We start from the raw sequence: 20,448 nt of genomic DNA, 5'->3' as shown, positions 1-20,448 counted from the left end.
CCCCTCTCTCTTTCTCCACCCCCATCAGTGAAGCGACAGGTTGTATTTGCTCGTGTTTGTATCTATAAATAAATATATATCTCATTCGAACCATTTACTGACTGACTGATATTAATGTTTGGGATCTTCTGGGTGACGAATATTGCTGAAATTCCACATGTCGACAGACATCGAAGCCAATACACCGGGAGTCATCACAGAACCCTCAGAATGCGTCCATAAATGAAAACATTAACAAATGAAAAAAAATAAATGCAGGTAAGCGACCCGAGACAATTGGGAAGCATGGTAATTTGGTGTGCTGACGGACATCAAAGCAGATCCACCTGGAAAAAGAATCACAGAACTGTCAAACAGTGTCCATAAATGAAAATATAAATGAATGAAAATATGAGAAAAATATGAGTTGAGAAAAAAAAAACGCTCACCTGCATTTGTTTTTTTAAGTTTCTTTTAAAATGTATTTATGTTTTCATTTATGGATGCTTTCCAATGGCTCTGATTATTCCTCGTGCATCAGCTTTGATGTCTGTCGGCACACAAAAAAAAAAGTCGCGAGGGTTCGGGATGGGAGAGACAATGCAAATCCTCTGTGTAAATGTGTGTCGTGTCACGTGATTCCAGGTGGGAGTGTATTAAAGGTTCCAGCAGTTTTACAATGCAGTATTATCATTGTATCTTTGTGTGAAAACCCCATAGAATCTAAAACTATTTGGTAAATTTAAATATGTAATCTGTATTTTATGCACTCCTCAACCACCAGACGAAATGAGTTGAAAATTGGTGGTTGTACTCTGGATGTGTGTGGAAAAATTCTACTAAGTTGGGTTGCCACACCTCCAACTTAAATTTTTATATTTATTTGAAAGTGAGGAATTATCATTCGAAGTGGATGAATTATCATTCCTGCTAATGCACTCCTGCACAACCAAACAGAATAACTTTAAAACTGGATGTTATCGCTAAAAAAAAACAAGAAAAATCACACTTCAGGAAGTTGTACAAATCATTCTAAAATCAGCCAATGCTCTGTGTTATCGTATCATGAAAACTAAAGTCATCCGAGATGGGGGTGGGGGTGAGGGGGAGCAGTGCATTGAAACATCCGTGTTTTTATTTGTTTGCGGGATGAAATGCGTTATTCTATTTATAATAAATCCTTTAAGCTGTTTGAACATCATATAATGAAATGACACAAAGTAAAATATCAAATGAAAGTCTTGCCTACACTGAGTTATTTGGGAAAAATCTTGCCGAGCTTTCATTGCCATTGTTGGCATTACTCATTGTTATGACAAGTAAATGAACGGTTATATTTACCAGAATAATTTAATTCAGAGAAATGCATCAAACAACTTTTTCTCTGTATTATGATATATTAATAAAAAAATTGCTTTCAATGTTTGCATCACAAAATAATATTTTGCCCTTGTTATTATGAGTATGTAAATTCTGATCATGTAGATATAACTGACATGCAGAGTAGCCTTTCTCCTGAATATTCCTTCAATTGCCATCATTATGTTGTGTTTTCTTCAGTCTTCATCATTGACGTAAAAGAGGTGACGAAAACAGCAAGCTACATCAATATCAACGCAACACTAAAAACTGTTCTCAAGAAAGGTAATTCTTTATTATTATATATATATATATTTTTTATTATTATGATTATTATTCTTGTTCGCAAATTATTTGTAGTGATGTGACAACATTCATAAAATTTACTGTATTCAGGCAAACCTTCACAATATGCTTCCAAAATTAAAGTCATGAAAATATTCCAATAATTCTCTCTCATTAATTCAAAGAATCACTTAGCAATTAAACAAGCTCAAATGAGCTAAGATCCTCGTCCTCTTAATGATGACGTCATAAAAACGAATATGATGTCATTGTGATGTATGAGGTTTGCGATAAATTATCTGTGCTAATGCCCGGCTTGATTCCCGCAAACAAAATTCAAACAGCTTGCCTAGTTTCGGAGATAATGGTATAGGCGATTTCCATTAGCGGCGATATTATGACGTCAACTTTTTTTCGAGGAAGAATTTCCAAAATCAGAGATGGTTACTGTCTGCGCAGGGTATTTTTACATATATATGCCAAGTTTCAGGAAGTTTCGATGAAAACTGTAGGCTGTGAAACAAAAAAGTCCACAAGAACAACAACGTGAGTAAGACTTAGAGATCCTCCACGAGGATCTAAAAATTCTCATATCCAGATCTTCACCAAAATCGTATCAATTCTTCCTTGTCACACACCCAATCTGTTCACCAAGTTTCATTTGAATCCATCCCTAACCTTTTGACATATTGCGCTGCATATCATTTTTGGCCCCAACTCTCAATGTAGTGGGGCAACTTAGCATAACAATTGTGCATTTTGTGAGGAAAGCACCAAATTTGGCACACGAGTAACCTCTCATATTATGAACAGATTTGGATATTGGGCCATCTCAAATTCAGCCACTGATGGCTGTGGCAGCCATTTTCCACTGCCATCAAAAATTTTGAGATGGCCCAATATCCAAATCTGTTCATAATATGAGAGGCTACTCGTGTGCCAAATTTGGTGCTTTCCTCACAAAATGCACAATTGTTACGCTATATTTAGCTAAGTTGCCCCACTAATGGTGAAAAATCAATTTTAAAAAACTTCTCGTATCCGGATCTTCAAAAACAACTTTTCTTTAACATCTTCCTGTTAAGACAACTTTTTCACATTTTTTTCTGTTGTAATGGGCAAGGGTTGTAATGTGACTAAGCTAACCGTTTTGTGCATATTTGTGTGGTCGTTTTCAGGCATGAACCAGACCGTAAGTGTGGGTGACAGACGATCGTTTGTGATTCTAATGCATTGTGGGAAGAACCTTAATGTGTCACCTGGAGACATCTACTTGGTGATGGGGATGCACAATACACACTGGACGAACTCTGACAGGTCAGCAACACATAATGGGCATGTCATGAATAACAAATAGACATCTCACAAACCAGCATTTAGAGTTGTTTGAGGAACACAAAGTACAGTTGAATCTTTTTAGAATGAACAGGATATTTGGCAAATCATAATAAGATGAACAGAACTTTGAGTACAATTCCAAGAACAGCATTTACTTGGATTCAACTTAACAGCATCCAACATAAGTCTGCATCTTTTCATACTGTCATATAATGATTACTCACCTGTCACCATGCAGCTCTTGCATTAATTATTACTTCTCTCGATGGAGCTCTCTGGAGCTGTCCTCCTACCTGCTGGGTTTCGCCAACGTCAAGTGATCCATGTTGTTTATCTGTTTCATATTTTCTTCTCAACCCAGGGAATTCCTTTCTGTTTGGCAGGATCATTTGCTGCAACTCAGGCATTCTTTTGGAACCAAAATGAGTTTTCGCTATGTATAGTATCGTCTATGGAAGTCTTCCATCCAACACTAACCAAGCTCAATTCTGCTTGGCTTACAAGATCTAATAAGAGCAGGCACATTCAACATGATAAATATATGCTGGATTTACCAAGCCTGAGTTTTTTGTCTTTCATCAAAAGTAAATGTTGTAGTTATTTTAATATACTACATGTACCAATGAGAATTATAATCGATATGAAATGATCTTGTTGAAGAAGAAAGCAGAGGTGTGAGTGCAGATCAAACAACATGCTCTCTTCTCCCAAAATGGATATTTCCTGTTCTGTTCTTGCATATGCCACCTTGGCTGCTGGGGAAGCTCGCATTTCTTGGAAGCACAGCTGTACTACTAATGCTGTGCCCCTCCACTAGTATACTGGTACTCATTTTGTCAATCTCAGAATGACGACAGGCTGAGTCAGTCCCACCTGGTGTTAATTCAACAGGTGACAGGCGCTTGAACTCAAGACCCGAAGATCTTAAGCCAGCCACCCTAACCACTAAGCCAACACCAGGCTTGATATTTCCTGTGAAAATATTATTCAACAACACAAGCCAATTAAACACGTTTATTGAAAAAAACAGATTGTGTGCATTTTGTTTCAAGACATGTACAAGATATTACTATCAATGAAACTGTATCCATCAGATCACGGGGTGATTGGAGTGTATGATGTGACCAAGTCATACTCAGAGAGGTTGTGAGTGATAGGATTTGTTAATTGAAGGCAGGGTTAGGGGTTTGTGTTCCACAAATAATGATGTCATCAGCATAAGGTGGCAAAAACAACTGCAAAATTTTTCTCATTTCACTCCTCCTTCCCATCCCCCCTCCCTCTCCTTCCCCTCCTCCATCCCCTCCCTCTCCTACCTCTTTTCTCTCTCCTCCCTCTTTTCCCTCTCCTTCACCCCACAATACTTGATCAGCTCTCAAAATAATTGGTGATAACTTGTATGACTGCACATTTAAATTGATTCACATCAGTATTCTTTGAGGATATGATTTTAAATGTTATGCCAATGTCCCAGGATTGCAGTGTTATGAAGAGTTTCTAATGTACTTTTAATTTAACTGCAGGACACAATACATCTTGAATTCAGACACGTGGTTTGAAAAGTTCCCACTGGAATCGGTATGCAGGTTGCCTTCACCACCAGCAAGTTGCCAAGTGTCAGAAAATTTCAAACAGTAAAGTGCTTCGAGATTGTGCTTTTGAATAAAAAGAACTATATAAGAAATCAATGGATTGATTGACTGATCACTGAAGACATCTCAAAGCTTAAACATTTGAGGCAAAGCTCTTTGTTTTCAATTATTCCATAAAGCTTTGTTGCCCCTTCTCCTGCCTCCACCCCCAATACCTCTAACCCTCACCAACATTTCCACAACCTTCTTTCCCTGCATTCTCTTCCAGTCCTCAAAATGATAATTTGATGTCCATTAATCATTATTACAGGTGACATTGTGAAGTTTGTGGTGAAATAGAGAATTTTGAAACACTAGCATTTACACTTGTCATGGAGTATGTCTTACACATAAATCATTACCATTTCATTTGTTCGCAAATACATCACAAGTGGATAATAAAATTAACTTTCCTTATTTCAACATCGCTCTTTCCTTGTTTTTGTTGTCCAAGTCCTTGTAGAAAGTTCCTGAAGAAATCTGTTCGAAATGTCAATCAGGTTTTATCCATTTCTTGAGTAGGCCTAAATATAGATCACCCATCTATGATAACAGTATCAAGGGTGGTAAACAGCATTTCTATTTATCATTTCTTTATCATTTCCAGTTTCAAAATGAAAATCTATTTTTAACAATACAGTTTAAGAACATCAGAAAAAGGTCAATGGCCCACAAGTGCACAAATACACCAACAGTGTAATTTTGTGAAATATATCGGTCATAAAATATCTATTTGCTAAAACAAACAATGAGTAATTATTTCAAATGAAGGAGCAAGATCGCTATAGATCTCACAAATCCAAACCACTTCGAATAACCTGATTTACAACAGCGTTGCGCAGATCTGTGAGTGAGAATGGTGGTTCTTCTTCCTTCTCCGCATCACCATTTTCAATGCCACCTGTTTGTTGTATGCCCTCCCTTGTGGGTACATGCAGGACATTTGTTCAATTAAAATGCATGTATACGAGACATCCATAATGAGATAACAAACACTTGGAGACTACCAAAAATAAGCGAGCACCACAAGTTTTTTTTTCCATAAACTGAACAATTTTTTTTTCATTTACACCATCTTATCCTTTTAATTCCATTTTTTGAACACTGAATATTTGTTGCAGTGAAAACAAGAACAGCACTTGGTTGAGGGCATACCTCCACCAGGCTGAACAGTTTACGTTTTGTCTCCCACTGATGGACCGGATCTGGATCTGGACCTAAACCAAAATCGAATTGGCTTTTTCTTGTCACCTAACCAACTCATCCACCAAGTTTTGTCATAACTTGTCCACAACTTTTTGAAATATCATGCTAAATATCGTTTTTGGACCCATCTCTCAATAGTGAAGAATCACTGGGAATTAAAAAAAAATTATCGTATTGTATCCACCAAAATCTAATCAAATTGTCCTCGTCACACACCCAACATGTCCACCAAGTTTCGTCAACATCTATCTCCAACTTTTTTAGATATCCTGCTCACAGACAAACAGACAGACAGACAGAGGTGAACGCATAACCTCTGTCCACCTCCAGTGGCACTGAGGTTAATAGAAAATGTAGGAGGTGGTAAAATGAAAAGGTAGAAAAGAGAAAGAATACAATGAATGTCATTATGCCTGGTCGTTAAAAAAAAACAGTGTGACCTCCCATGGCTAGGTAAGAGTGTAACTCACTTGGTTAAAGAGGGGAGAGGCAGTGGTAGATTTTGCAGAGGGATCTTTCGGGTGTGGCCAAGTATTAAGCTGGCAGCCTTGTAGGGATCAAGTGGCTGCGTTTGATCCTGAGTAGGTGAGAGAAAACGTTAGTTCGGAAAGAGGGTCACTCTATCAAGCAGTAGCTATAGAGGAGCGTGGTGGGTAAGCGACCATTCCACCTTGGTGAGTAGATATGTGTGTATGGTTAATAGCTCATTGATCTTCTGCTCAACGAGAGACTGAATGCATAGAAGTGGATGTTTGGTGGCGGAAGTCGAGGAGCGAGTCTGCAATGTCAGCAACAACTCATCACAGCCAAGCCACGTGCTCAACCTTTTAATTCCTGCACACCACCACATTAAACAATAACATGAAAATATCAGAGCAATAGAAGTTACGGTAATGATTTCTGATTTCATACATATTGTTGCTGGTGCTTTCCAAGTGAAACCGACCGGAGCTGCTTGTGATCTTGGAGTAATTTTTTCACAATGATCATCCAACATGACAACTTATTTTGCACTTTGCACAATTGGACAGATTTACAAATAGCTCAACAAGCACATAAAACAGAAAACACTTAGTCTTTTCTATCTTCACTGGTTTACAATTGCAATAGTGTCCTTTCTGGACCTCCAGATAAAGATGTAAGAAGATTACAAAGAATGCAGACTGCTTCATCTTGTCTTGTTCTCCACTAAAAAGAGTAGCCATGTTATTCCAGTGTTAAATTCTCTTCATTGACTCCAAATACGACAACGCATAGATTTTGAAATTCTCCTTCACACATTCAAGTCCTTCAACGAAATGGCACCATCTTCCCCTACTGATATGATTCCTTTATACACTCCAGCAAGAGCTCTTTGATCACCATCCCAAAGACTGGCTACCTCTGCCGGAACAAAATCGTATGGTGAACGGGAATTTTCACATGTTGCACGCAATCGTGGAATTCCCTCCCAGAGATAGTCATATTATCACTGGACAGTTTTTGAAGTAAATTGAAAGCATATCTTTTAAAGATTGTATGCACATGATATGCGCATGATGAGTCATGGTGAAGTTTGATTGGGGGTGGGGGGAAGGTGAGGATGGGAATAGGGAGGATTTCCCTGGCTCTGTTATTTTTTTTTTTTTCATCCCTGGCACTGCACTTGAAATTGCCATCCCCAGGTGGGATAAATTTATCCCCCCAAAAAGATTTTGTATCTATAGTGATCGTCTGTGAAATTTTAATGTCTAACCCTTGAAAATGATAAATGTACGCTACATCCTTTTTGAGCACAGTGTTTTGTTTTTTTTAATCTTTTTTAACCACACAAACGGTACATGATCAGCAGGACATCGTGGTAAACACGATTTTAAAAAAAATGCAATGGAGTTTCAAGGTTTCACTGGATCCAATCATATAGTTAGTCTGTATAAAGTGGATCGGATGGGATTCTACTTATCCGTTATAATCTCGGAAAACTGGCAGTGACGAAGCACAGCACATTAACCGATGAAAATCGACTACGTCATCATCATGACGTTGCTGTATTTCGAACCGAAATTAAAATAAATATATATATATATATATATATATATATATATATATATATATATATATATATATATATATATATATATATATATATATATATATATTGTTGTGGTTGACAAAATTCGCAAACCACCATTCAGGTCCCGTAGGTGAGATATCTCTAAGTATATGTGTAGTTAGCCCAAACCCGTTGTTTAGAGGGAATAAATGTTATTCATTCGGGCTGCGACCCTTTTAGATAGCCGTTTTTCTTTTACTACCTTTATTTTGGACCAACCGCCATTACTACCACCACCAACCACGTCTCAACAGCCATCACACAACAACCAACCGCAACGCTGCTTCACAACAACAACAACAACAACAACAACAACGCTAACAGCCACGACCTTTACCGCCACATCTCGCTCTCGCAACCATCGCATCACCACCATTCCCGCGCCGCTTGTGGGCACCGATCCTGGACTCGTACAGGGCGCGCACCGAGCAGCGGGTGCAAAAAGCGGCCTTTCCGAGAAATCGGATCAAGAATGATTCACGCCCACTTCTGTTCCGTCCTATCAGCGAGCGTGGGGCGATTTGGCCCCGCCTCCAGGCGCGTCAGAGTATAATCGCTATATGCAGATTCGCGGATCAAGAATGATTCACGCCCACTTTTCCTTCGTCCAATGGGCGAGCGTGGCTCCGCCCCCGAGCCGATCCTGATCCAAAAATCTGCATGTGGTTTCTCCTGTCGCACTATAAAGCACCGAGCACGGAGCGAATCAGTTCAGTTGGGGAGAGTTGGAGAGTTGTGGCGGCGGCGGATTCAGTCGAGTTGAGAGTTTCTGTTTCGGAGTCGGGAAGAGTTGGAGAGTTGTGGCGGCGGCGAAATCAGTCGAGAGAGTGTCTGTCGGGGTCCGGAGAGTCTGGAGAAGCCAAGAAGCTTTGTGGAGGTCTGCGCTCGTGTCAGAGGCGGGGAGCTGCGGAGAGGGGAGGCCGGGAACGCGGTCGAGGTCGCGGTGGAGTCGCTCCTTGCGGGACCCAAGCCAGCCAGATATCCTCTTTCCCCCGAGCATCAACAACCCCCCGTTTCCCCCCGCGCTGAGATAGTGTGAGAAGGGGGCCCCGTTCCCACCCCATTCCAGGAGTGCCAGCGAGGCCCGCGGAGTCGGGGCGCCGCCGCCATTTTGCGGCTCATCACCAGACGGGTAGGCTCGACGCGGTCTCGGCCCCAGGCCCGTCTGCCCCCTTGTAGTTGAGGGTGGCCCCTTTTTCTTTTGCTTTGGAGTATATGTGTTGTCGGCGCCGTCTGTGAAGTAAAACTGTGTAAGTGTTGCCGTGTGCTCACGTAGTCGGTAGTAGATCTGCATTGTGTCCCTTTTGTTGCATTTGCTTTTTGTGCAGAATTGTTGTGTTACTTTTACATTTGCTTTTGGTGCATAATTGTTGTAATTGTATATGTGTGCTTTCCGTTTGCCGCGGAATAAATGTGCTTTATGTTGAACTGTTTCTCCCGTTTCGCTTCGTCTTTTCTCTAATTGAATCTCCATCTTACTTCACGTAAAGGGTTGGTCGTGGGCTAAATATGCCCGATAATTAATCGGAACCGTCGAGGTTGACGATAACACCGCTCGGTTATCCCGATAGTATGGAACGGGTCGCTTAAAGTGGCCCGTGTCCGAAGTCGACCTGCGGCGAGGTGCGATCGCCCGGTCTACCCTCCATGTGGGTACTTAGGTAGGTCGAATTTGGCGAACAACCCTATCCCACGCGGGGGGGGGGGGGGCGATTGGCACGATCGTGGTGAGGCCGAAAGGCCCACCCGTGACTAGTTCCCGGCGTTAGTCCGAGAGGGTCACGACGGGATTGTCCGTCCAGTGGGCGACGTGCCGCGATTCGAGTTACGTGGCCGCTCGCACGCCGGCGGGCGCGAATCCGCAACAATATATATTCGTTATTATCCTGTCAAACTTTGATATAAGTGGTAATGTTTGAATCCGCACATGTAGAGCTTAAATAGTTGCGATTATTTTTTCATTATTTTTTTCATTGTGAGAAATGTATGAGCGATATATTATTAGCTCACCTGAAGCCTGGTGTTGGCTCAGTGGTTAGGGTGGTGGCATGGGATCCTAGTTGGGATCCTAGGGTCCTGAGTTCAAGCCCCGTCGGCCGCTGAATTAATACACCAGGGGGTTGACTCAGCCCGTCATCCTTCCGAGGTTGGCGAAATGAGTACCAGTTCCAGTGTGTGTACTGGTAGAGGGGCACTGCATTAGCGACACAGTCACGCTTCAAGAAATGATAGCTACCCTGGCAGCTAAGCTGCCATACGACCACCAGCTCACCTGAAACGTAGTTCCAGGGAGCCTATGGGATGGCGCATCGTCCGTCTGTCTGTCAGTTAACAATTGCAACTTCTCTGAAACTACACACACACACACAATTTCGATGAAACGTGACCACAACCTTCATTACTCGGAATGTGCCAAATTTTGTTCACGGCATTAAAAAACAAAATTTAAAAAAAATCGGCCTAAAAGGAGTGTATGGAGGTTTATGCCTGGTGTTGGCTTAATGGTGGGCTTGGGATCCGAGGATCCTGAGTTCAAATCCCACTCGGCTGTTGAATTAATACCAAGTGGGGTTGACTCTGTCATCCTTCCGAGGTCGGCAAAATGAGTGCCAGCTTGCTGATATCTTGTGTCGGAGTGACGACCCGTCCAGGATTGTGCCCAATAGCCAAGGAGACTGCTTAGGCAGCACCGACGCTCTGCACAGTCTGGTCCCGATGGGTGGGTGGATGGATGGATGGGGGTTTTCCCCCCCAAATAGGTATTTCCTTTCTTCTCAAAAACGACACAATTCTGATGAAACCTGACCACAACCTTCATCACCCGTGATGTACCAAAGTTTATTCATAGCATTAAAAAAACGGAGCCACCTATCTGGATTTCGGGCTTATTTGTCTCCTGTCAAATGAAATGGATAGGTGGCTCCATTTGTTGTCTTCCAATGACGATCTTCAACCTCTGTCTTTTGACAAGAGTGGCCGGGCTGAGGCCTCCGGGTTGGAGGCAATGCGTTGGTCTGCACATGTGCGGGACACATGTCTGTTGGAGATCGGGTGGGAGCACTTTGTCACACTCCATAGATTTTTAGCTCACCTGGACTTTGGTCCGGTGAGCTTATGCGATTAAGCAGTGTCCGTAAGTCACTCAGTCAGTGAGTCTGTAAACACTTCAGTCATTATCACTTGAACCAAACACACGATTGTGATGAAACCTGGCGACAATCTTCATATCTAATGCCTTAAGGCCCTGTCACACCTTGACGTTTTAGCCAGCGTATGGCAACGTATCAAAATGTATGTTAAACACTGGCGTACGCTGAACTATTGATGGTTTTTTTCAGTTTTGGACGTATTCATAACAAGTTGGACGTATGCATAACGTATTAGTAATGTACACAGAACGTTTCGATAACTTATACCAACCTCAGGGGGGAATAGATCATGGGTTGTCGGCGACTAAACCGTCTCCCCCACCAGGTTTTCTGGTGAGGAGGGTGTTTGGATATGGACACCCAGCAGGATTAAAAACAAAGCCTGTCAAAGGGCAGAGGAGCTCCTTCTGAGCCAACGGCCATCCATATCTGGTGCCCAACTGTGTCTACAGACGTCCTCCTTAAGTTGGGTTACGTTTTATGAGGAGGTTGGTGGCAGGTTTTGCACTCAGGCCACCGTAAAACCCTTCATTCCGCAAAACGCAAAAAAATCTGAAAACCCACTCCGTGGGAGTACCTCCTGTGCAGCTTCCCTTCGCAGGGCAGCTCACCGGATGACGAGATTGGGGCAAAGCCTTCGGGACCCCCAATCTTTGATGATAGGAGGGAAACCACGGGGTAACATCTCTGGGTCAGATTGCGGGAGAGTGTGTCGGAGTGGTGCTGAGGTGTCGTCCACCAGACGGCGGTCTCCTTGGGTTAACCTGAGGCAGTCCCTTCGGGTGGGTGCCTGGAATGTCCTATCCCTAAGAGAGGATGATCACCTGTCTCTGTTATCATCTGAGCTCAAGCGTTTGAACATCGGGATTGCAGCTCTCTCTGAGGTTTGGAGACCGGATTGCGGCGAGATAATGGTGGGTGGTTACATACTATTGGTCTGGTCGCTCTGATGGTTACCATACCCAAGGAGTTGCTGTAGCTGTGTTCAATAAGCTGACCCCAATGATAATTGAGGTAACACCGGTCAACGAGCGTATTATGAGATTAAGGATTCGTCACTCCTTAGGTGTCATTTCCCTGGTCTCTGTTTATGCTCCGACTGAGGCGAGTGATCTCACCGTGAAGGATGCATTCTACGCCACACTCGAGTCTGTGGTTGATCAGTGCCCCAGACAAGAGACACTTCTTGTCTTGGGGGATTTCAATGCATCGACTGGAACTGATAGGAATGGTTATGAGACATGTGTTGGTCCCCATGGGTCAGGAACTATGAACCAGAATAGCACTAAGTTCCTTGACTTTGCAAGAAGTCATGAACTTAGGGTGGCTGGTTCATGGTTTCAGCGCCCACAAGCTCATCGCTGGACTTGGTATTCCAACGCTGGTGGTGTGGCAAAGGAGATTGACCATGTCCTCATTGACGGTCGTTGGAGGATGATCCAGAACTGCAGGGTCTCCCGGAGTGCTCAGTTCCTCAATACTAACCACAGGCTTGTTGTAGCAACTCTAAAGCTGCACCTTAAATCCTGGAGAATGGTACCATCCCAGCCTAGGCTGGATGTTGGCAAGCTCAGGGATGAGAGAGTAGCTGAGGAGTTTGCGAACAGGCTGAGTGGACACTTGGGGGGTCTGGGTGCTTTGGGGGGTCTTCAAGACCTTCAAGAGTTGTGGAGTGCCTTCAAGACCACCGTCCTTGATGTTGCCGGTGGATGTCTTGGAGCTCACCGCAGGGCAAAGAAGAATTTTGTCTCTCAAGGGACACTGGATACCATTGACCAGAGTCGCAGGGCCAGGCTGAATGGCAGAGCTGAGCTGTTCAGGGAGCTGAGGCGTAAAACTGTATGTGCACTGAGGGTGGACAAGGAGGCCTATGTGCGAGGAATCTGTGAGGGGATAGAGCATCACCTGTGGACAGGTGATTCTCGTCCCGCTTACAGGGGAATTTGCGCATTGCGTTCATCCAAGCCCATCCCTCGGAGCACTGCAGTTCGAGCAGAGAGTGGTAGGCTCTTGACAGAGAAGTCTGAAGTGAAGGCCCGCTGGGCCGGTTACTTTGAGCGGTTGTACCAGGCTGATCCCCCAGCTGTCGAGTTGGACGTCAAGGGTGTTACAATCCCTGTTGCTGACCCTCGAATCAACTGTGTTCCACCTTCGCTTGTGGAAACACGGGCTGCGGTGAACCAGTTGAAACGGGGCAAAGCTCCAGGGATCTGTGGCATCCATGCTGAACTTCTCAAGGCTGGTGGAAATGCTGCACTCGTGTCGTTGCATGCAGTTTTGTGCTCTGCCTGGAACACAGGCATCATCCCAACTGACTGGAAGAGGGGCCTTGTTGTCCCTCTCTGGAAAGGGAAGGGTGATCGCCAAGACTGCACCAACTACCGAGGGGTGACGCTGCTCTCAGTGCCCGGCAAGGTCTTTGCTCGGATAATTCTTGATAGGGTTCGCCACCATCTGCTTGAGCACCAGCGTCCAGAGCAGTCAGGCTTTACACCAAAGAAGTCAACGATTGACAGTATCCTTGCCCTTCGTGTCCTCACCGAACGCAGACGAGAGTTTCGGCAGGGGCTGCTTGCAGCCTATGTTGATCTCTGTAAAGCGTTCGATTCAGTGAATCGGAATGTTCTCTGGAGGATTCTTGGTCTTCGTGGGGTGCCACCAAAACTCATCGATCTGATGTCTGAACTCTACTCTGGTATTGAGTGCTGTGAAGTGTGGTGGTACCATCTCTGACTTATTTCCAGTTGTTACTGGAGTTCGTCAGGGGTGTGTACTGGCCCCCACACTTTTCAGCACTTGTATGGACTGGATTTTAGGGAGGATGTCGGAGAGATCAAGCTGCGGTGCATCGTTTGGGAATGTCAAGATCTCGGACCTTGATTTTGCAGATGATGCAGTCATCTTTGCGGAGACTTTAGATATCCTTTTTGGGGCCCTCGAGGTGCTGAAAGAGGAGTCGGAGCCGCTGGGATTACGGATTTCTTGGGTCAAAACTAAGATCCAGGCTTTCGGTGAAATCTTGGATGCTGCTGTCCTGTCTGTGTCTGTTTGTGGTGAGGATGTTGAGGTCGTGGAGAGATTCACTTACCTTGGCAGTGATATTTATGTCTCTGCTGGCTGTGAGTCAGAGGTCAATCGACGTCTGGGTCGGACCTGGGGAGTCATGGATTCACTGGATCATGGGGTGTGGCGCTGCCGGTACCTGTGCGGGAGGACGAAAGTCCGAGTCTTCAGGTCCTTGGTACTTCCAGTCTTGCTCTATGGATGCGAGACTTGGACTCTGACCAAGGATCTGAGACTGAGACTTAATTCCTTTGGTACCAGGTCTCTTCGGAGAATCCTTGGCTACCGCTGGTCGGATTTTGTGTCCAACGAGCGGTTGCTGAGAGAGACTCGGATGAGATTTGTTTCCTGCATAGTCCGTGAGCGTCAGTTGCGGCTATATGGACATGTGGCTCGTTTTCCTGACGCTGATCCTGCTCACCAGATTCTCTCAGCGAGGGAGTCTCATGAGTGGTGGAGGCGTGGGCCGACCACATGCCTCGTGGTTGCAGCAGGTTGACCATCATCTCAAGGAGATGGGGATGGGCCTGGCATCTGCCTGGGGGATGGCCAGACGGAGGCCCCTGGACTACCGGCGGAAAGTGGATGCAGCGACACGCTGTTCTGGCACATGCTCCCATAACTGACCTCTCCCAACGAATGTTTAGCGTGTTGTCGGCGTTCACAACTTATGCCAAACGATAGATAACGTATGCACAGCGTGCGGCATGTATCGCTGCCGATCACGTGGCGTAAGCTATTAATAGGCTGCCGCTCAATGATTTAAATCATAACCGCACTAGAAATCGAAGTGTCAACATCACCGTCACACCTTGACGATTTAGCCAGCGTATGCTGACGGATGAAAAATTGGTCTAAAACGCTGGCACACGTCAAATACGTTATGGGTAAGTTTTGTATACGTTAAGAGCATGCTGGCATCCGTCATAATACGCCGAGCTCAGACAAATTTTAAGCATGCTGAAAATTTTCCGACGTATGCCAGCGTATGACTCACACATTCCGCATATGCTGGCCATAAGTTGTAGGCACGTTATGCGATCGTTGACACACGTCAACACACGTTACTTGTAAGTTACTCATAAGTCGAAACACGTCGAGGTAATTAATGTTTAGCGTACCCGAAACTTATTTCTAACCCATGAGTAACGTGCTTTGAACCTATGTGTATTGTGTAACCCATCTCCAACACATATTGACGTATGTTGACGTAATTTGATGGACGTCTTCCGGACGACCACAGAACTTACTGAACGTGTTTCTAACTTACAGCTCCCGTATAATGGTGTATTGGCAGCGTTTAGGGGAATTGGTATATAAAAATGGGCTTCACAGGAGGAACCCGTCAGTGTTCCAGATTCCATAGTTTTTTGGGGGGGGGTTTTCCTTCCTTCCTTCCTTCCTTCCTTCTTTCCCTCTTCTTTTTTTCTTTCTTTCTTTCTTCTTCGGCATGACGGTGATGTTGATACTTCAATTTCTAGTGCTGTTATGATTTAAATCGTTGAGCGGCAGCCTATTAATTATATTATATTATAACCGCACAAGAAATGGAAGTGTCAACATCACAGTCGTGCCGAAGAAGAAAGAAAAAAAAGAATAAGAAGAAGAAAAAGAAGAAGGAAGGGAGGAAGGAAAAAAACCGCAAAAAAAAAACATGGAGTCTGGAACATTGACGGGTTCCTCCTGTGAAGCCCATTTTTATATACCAATTCCCCTAAAAGCTGCCAATACGCCATTATACGGTAGATGTAAATTAGAAACACGTTCAGTAAGTTCTGTGGTCGTCCAGAAGACGTCCATCAAATATGTCTACATACGTCAATGTGCGTTGGAGATACGTTACACATAGGTTCAAAGCACGTTACTCATAGGTTAGAAATAAGTTTCGGGTACGCTAAACATTAATTACCTCGACGTGTTTCGACTTACGAGTAACTTACAAGTAACGTGTGTCGACGTGTGTCAACGATCGCATAACGTGCCTACAACTTATGGCCAGCTTATGCGGAAAGTGTGAGTCATATGCTGGCATACGTCAGAAAATTTTGAGCATGCTTAAAATTGTTGACGAGGTCGGCGTACTACGACGTATGCCAGCGTGCTTCAGCATGCTCTTAACGTATACAAAACTTACCAATAACGTATTCGACGTGTGCCAGCGTTTAAGACAAATTTTTCATACGTCGGCATATGCTGGCTGAATCGTCAAGGTGTGACAGGGCCTTAAATAAGATGTATCGACCGCATCAAAATCTGCACTCATATAGGGAGTCTACAGGGGGTGGGGGTCAACCCCCCCCCCCTGCCCCTACAAAAAAAACATAATAGGTATTTATTCTCTTCTCCAAAACTACACACACAATTTCAATGAAACAACCATAACCTTCATCACCCGTGATGTACCAAAGTTTGTTCACGGCATTAAAAAAACTAATAATCAAGGTCTAAATGGGTCTAAGAGGGGGTTTGAGTGACTGTTGCTCCTGATCCAGGTGAGCTTCAGGACGTGCAGTCCTATTTTTATTTACACCTCCACCCGATGGCACTTGCCTTCTGTGTTTTTTGGTTTGCATCAGTGAGAACAATCGTCTGCATGGCAGACAGGCTTTTGTTCTTTCAGATTCTGCGGTTTTATCGTGCGAGACATAATCGGCGGCTTGACGCTCACCATCATAGCAAGAGGGTGCTATTGGTGTATGCACCTCTATATTTTATTTTCCTGGTTTCCACAACAAATATGTTTTACCTGGAGTTTCATAATATGGTTAATATTCTGCTCAGTACATTATATCATCTGTTAATCCCCAATCTTTTATGGGGAATTATGAACCCCCACCCCAACCCTTCCTCATCAAAACACGAGACAAGTGCCTCCAATCCAAGCACTCAATACCACTGACCAGTGCTTAACTCTTCGATGATGTTGTTGACACGCTGTAAATCGTCCTCCAGTTGGACTGTCTGCGCAAATGCTTCCTCCTCCTGTTTCTTCAAGACTTCATACTCTCTTCTTCGCTGCTCCTCCCTGATGTTCTCACTTCTTTTGTAATCCTCAATCTCTTTGTGCAGCTGCATGCATTGACCAGAAGACCAAATTACACAATGTTTAAATAACACTGAAATCTCCTTTATGGTTGTGGTATGATGTTTGCACATCCAGGACAAGTGAAATGTACAAATTCACAACAATGTCTTTAATCTTCCCATGTTGACCATTGTTTTTTAATTCCAAAAAACAATGGTCAACAAGATGACTTGCAAATAATATTAGCACAGTTTGTTGGTATAAAAAAGATTGCAAGTAGTGATCGGGGATGGCATGAAAGGGTGGTGCACTGATTGCTTAAACTGCTGGAGGGAAGAGGGAAATTAAACAGTCTGCAGAAAGGGAGAAAAGAGTGGAGGTGGGTAGAAAGTAAAGATTATGGAAGTTTAATCAAGAAGGCATTACTGGAAGAATGCATGATGCATCCTGTAGAAGCTCAGGAAGGTCAAGTGGCTGAGAGAAAGCAGAGGGATCCAGACTGGAAGAGCTGCAGTGAAAGAGAATGAGAGACCATCAATCAATCTCCAATGTGAGAGCAACAGGCCTTGTACATCAGCCCCCATCATGGGTGATGACAATAACCTATAAAGGTTCAGATTCTGCAGAATTCAGGAGAGAGGAAGAGAGAGAGAGGGAGAGAGTGAGGGAGAGAGAGGAAGAGAGAGAGGGAGAGAGAGAGGGAGAGAGAGAGAGGGGAGGGAGAGAGGGGAGGGGAGAGGGGGAGGGGAGAGGGAGGGGAGGGGAGAGGGAGGAGGGTAGAGGAGGGAGAGGGGAGGGAGGGGAGAGGGGGGACGTGAGGGCAGAGGGGAGGGAGAGAGGAGAGGGGGAGGGAGAGAGAAAGAGAGAGGAGTTGTGATGCTGGAGTCCCAACTCGTAGGAGATACAATTCATTACACCATTGAGTTATGGACCAAAACCTTGTCACAAGGAATGACTTAGAACAATGGAGGGTGCCCAATTGGCAGTCGGCTTTGGAGGCCAGCTTTGCTGTGTGGTTTACTCTGGAGAGGTCATGGCTGATGGTGACGCTCTTGCAGTGGCTGATCATGGGAATAGAATGGTCGGTTCATTTGATGATTTGACAACAGAGTAAGACTGAGACTTACAGGATTGAAAAACATGTTCCATTTATGTGGAGCATGTAATCAACTATAGACCAGCAGAGAGTGATGCAGCTGCTCTCTACATGTCAGTGGGATTGGTTACTATAAAACAAAATGTTGAGTCATCTGCAAAAAGAAAGGAGGTCTTTTGAGAGCATGCAAAAGGTTGTTTATGTGGAACAGAGTTGCCTAAGACACTGTCTTGGGCCATTTCAGGCCACATTGGGAGCAGAGAGGATTGCATGAATGAAGGAAGTTAGAAAGCTACGAGGTAAGAAGGCTGTCTTGTATACTTCAGACAACAAACTTGTCATGCAAAACGGTATTGTCCGAAGTTAGAGGCAGATGTTTCTGACCTCTTGGTTGAATTTCAGGATCTCCACCGATTGCTGAGAGAGTATTAGAATTTTCGAGAGGTTTCTTTGTTTCATATGCAGCCCGTGTCTGCTGGTTGCGTCCTTTTCTGAAAGTGCAGCTGTACCGTTGATGCAGTGCCCATTACTAGTAAGCTTGTACTCATTTAACTGACCTCGGAAGGATGACAGGCTGAATCAACCCACCTGGAGTTATTTCAACGGTGCGACAGGGGCTTAAACTCAAGACCCTACGATCTTAAGGCAGCCACCTTCACTGTTAAGCCAACACCAGGCTTTTTCCAGAGGTGAGTGATAAGGACAGAATCAAAACTGGTGGTCAGAGACCAGGCTGTTTGAAAAGAAGAAATACTTAACGTCGGCTGCAATGATGGATTTGCTGACATTGCTTGTAATTGGAAGCAAGCTTACTAGTCTGTATTCAATTATATCAGTTTTCTCACACTTCTTGTGGAGGGAAATTATGTTTGATGATATCCATGTCTGGTGGCCAGAGGACGGGCTGAAGAGCACAAACAAGTAAAAGTAAGAGTAGCAGAGCAGTATTGGGAGCACAGGTACTGATGCTTTTAAAATATATATATATATATATATACATATATATATATATATATATTTGAGAAGAAAATGGCAAAAGTATGATAAAAAAGAAACATTGAGGAAAACTGAACATGAGCTGCAGGAGAGGAAGAAAAGGAGAGAAGAAAGAGAAAAAGGCTTCAGATTCATAAGCACGTGTCAAAGCTGAGACCTGGACAAACAGAAATTTGGAAGTGTCACAAGGATCAGATGAGCATGTTCAAGAAGACATGGAATGGATTTAGGGAACAAAGTACAACAGTTCGACAAGACATGTTCATTGCGGTAAACTGAGCATTTGGAGAGAATCTTACGGAGCCTTCACTCGCGAAGTAGCCACAACCAGTTTTAAGGAATAACTGCCTTCTCGTGCATTCAAACCTCCTTGCATTCCCTTGTACAAGAACACAATCACATTAAATAATTGGGCATCCTACATTCTCACCTCTTCAACTTCAGCATGGTGGTGTTCCAATTCAGCTCTTTGTTCATTGATAAAATTGAAAAGGGCAAAGTTCTGACTCTCAGCTATTCATTGCACACACAAAACAGTGTCAATAAGTTACACCCAGATATAGAAGGAATTTGTACAATAAAGGAAGCAGTTATGTTATCTGCACCTCACACTCAGTCTGTAAAGCAAAGATGAAAATATGCTCTAAGTCAGGTGTTTTCCCCATTTAAATACCTGTCATAAACTTCTGCAGCAGACTGCTCACTTCGTGTTCACCAGTGACAGCCTCACCCTGTTCCCACAATGGCTTGTTGTGCTGAAGGTTTTCATCGCCATTTTGATTTTTCTGCTTTCCCTTGCTTAGCAGTTTTTGCTGGTCCATATCACCCTCTTCTGCCAAACACAATAATTATCTGCCTCAAGCTCAAACAAGACAAGGTGAGCCAGGCCACAGCATATTGGCCAATCACAAACTCAGTTAAAACATGATCCAACTAGTAGAGCACTCGGCAGAGTGCATACCTCCATCACGTAATGCCTGATCCACGACAACATATCAGGCCCAATACATTTTTGAAATAACATACTATATATCGTTTTTGGCCCTATCTCTCAATGGTGAAGAATCACTTTAAAAAGTAAATAATTCTCATATCCAGATCAGAATTCGGATCTTCACCAAAATCTAACCAGTTTCTCCTTGTCACACACCCAACCTATCTACAAAATTTCATCCAGATCTGTCCACAACTTTTTGAGATATCCTGCACACAAACAAACAGACAAGCCG

The 20,448-nt window shown here is 43.8% G+C and overlaps 2 protein-coding genes across 4 annotated transcripts in view; one reads left to right on the top strand and one right to left on the bottom strand.

Moving 5' to 3' along the window:
* Window positions 1-1,460: 1,460 nt before the first annotated feature.
* On the top strand, window positions 1,461-5,015 carry LOC147019834 (complement C3-like). The gene is made up of 3 exons (XM_085894602.1): window positions 1,461-1,623; window positions 2,802-2,940; window positions 4,485-5,015. Exons 1-3 carry the CDS (start codon window positions 1,476-1,478, stop codon window positions 4,597-4,599), a joined length of 402 nt encoding a protein of 133 aa, XP_085750728.1. The 5' UTR covers window positions 1,461-1,475; the 3' UTR covers window positions 4,600-5,015.
* Window positions 3,961-20,448, bottom strand: part of LOC147019833 (outer dynein arm-docking complex subunit 1-like) — a 96,841-nt gene continuing 80,353 nt past the window's right edge. For all 3 annotated transcript variants that reach the window (XM_085894599.1, XM_085894600.1, XM_085894601.1), the window contains 6 exons: window positions 19,893-20,051; window positions 19,650-19,732; window positions 17,003-17,171; window positions 6,469-6,632; window positions 6,269-6,375; window positions 3,961-5,513 (listed from right to left, as the gene is read on the bottom strand). In XM_085894599.1, the coding sequence (XP_085750725.1) occupies window positions 5,384-5,513; window positions 6,269-6,375; window positions 6,469-6,632; window positions 17,003-17,171; window positions 19,650-19,732; window positions 19,893-20,051 (812 nt within the window). In that variant the 3' untranslated portion in view covers window positions 3,961-5,383. The remainder of the gene's footprint in view (window positions 5,514-6,268; window positions 6,376-6,468; window positions 6,633-17,002; window positions 17,172-19,649; window positions 19,733-19,892; window positions 20,052-20,448) is intronic.

The sequence above is a fragment of the Eptatretus burgeri genome, chromosome 9 (assembly GCF_056783735.1).
Source record: "Eptatretus burgeri isolate ZD-2024b chromosome 9, Ebu_testis_v1, whole genome shotgun sequence".
Classification (NCBI taxonomy): Eukaryota; Metazoa; Chordata; class Myxini; order Myxiniformes; family Myxinidae; genus Eptatretus; species Eptatretus burgeri.
This window is presented reverse-complemented; position numbering and strand designations above follow the sequence as displayed.

Bases quoted from the DNA above. Each gene is read 5' to 3' on its own strand.
- LOC147019834 (XM_085894602.1), top strand. From the start codon at position 1,476: ATGCAGAGTAGCCTTTCTCCTGAATATTCCTTCAATTGCCATCATTAT. The intron at 1,624-2,801 runs GTAATTCTTTAT...GGTCGTTTTCAG, and splicing joins AAAAACTGTTCTCAAGAAAG to GCATGAACCAGACCGTAAGT. The intron at 2,941-4,484 runs GTCAGCAACACA...ATTTAACTGCAG, and splicing joins CACTGGACGAACTCTGACAG to GACACAATACATCTTGAATT.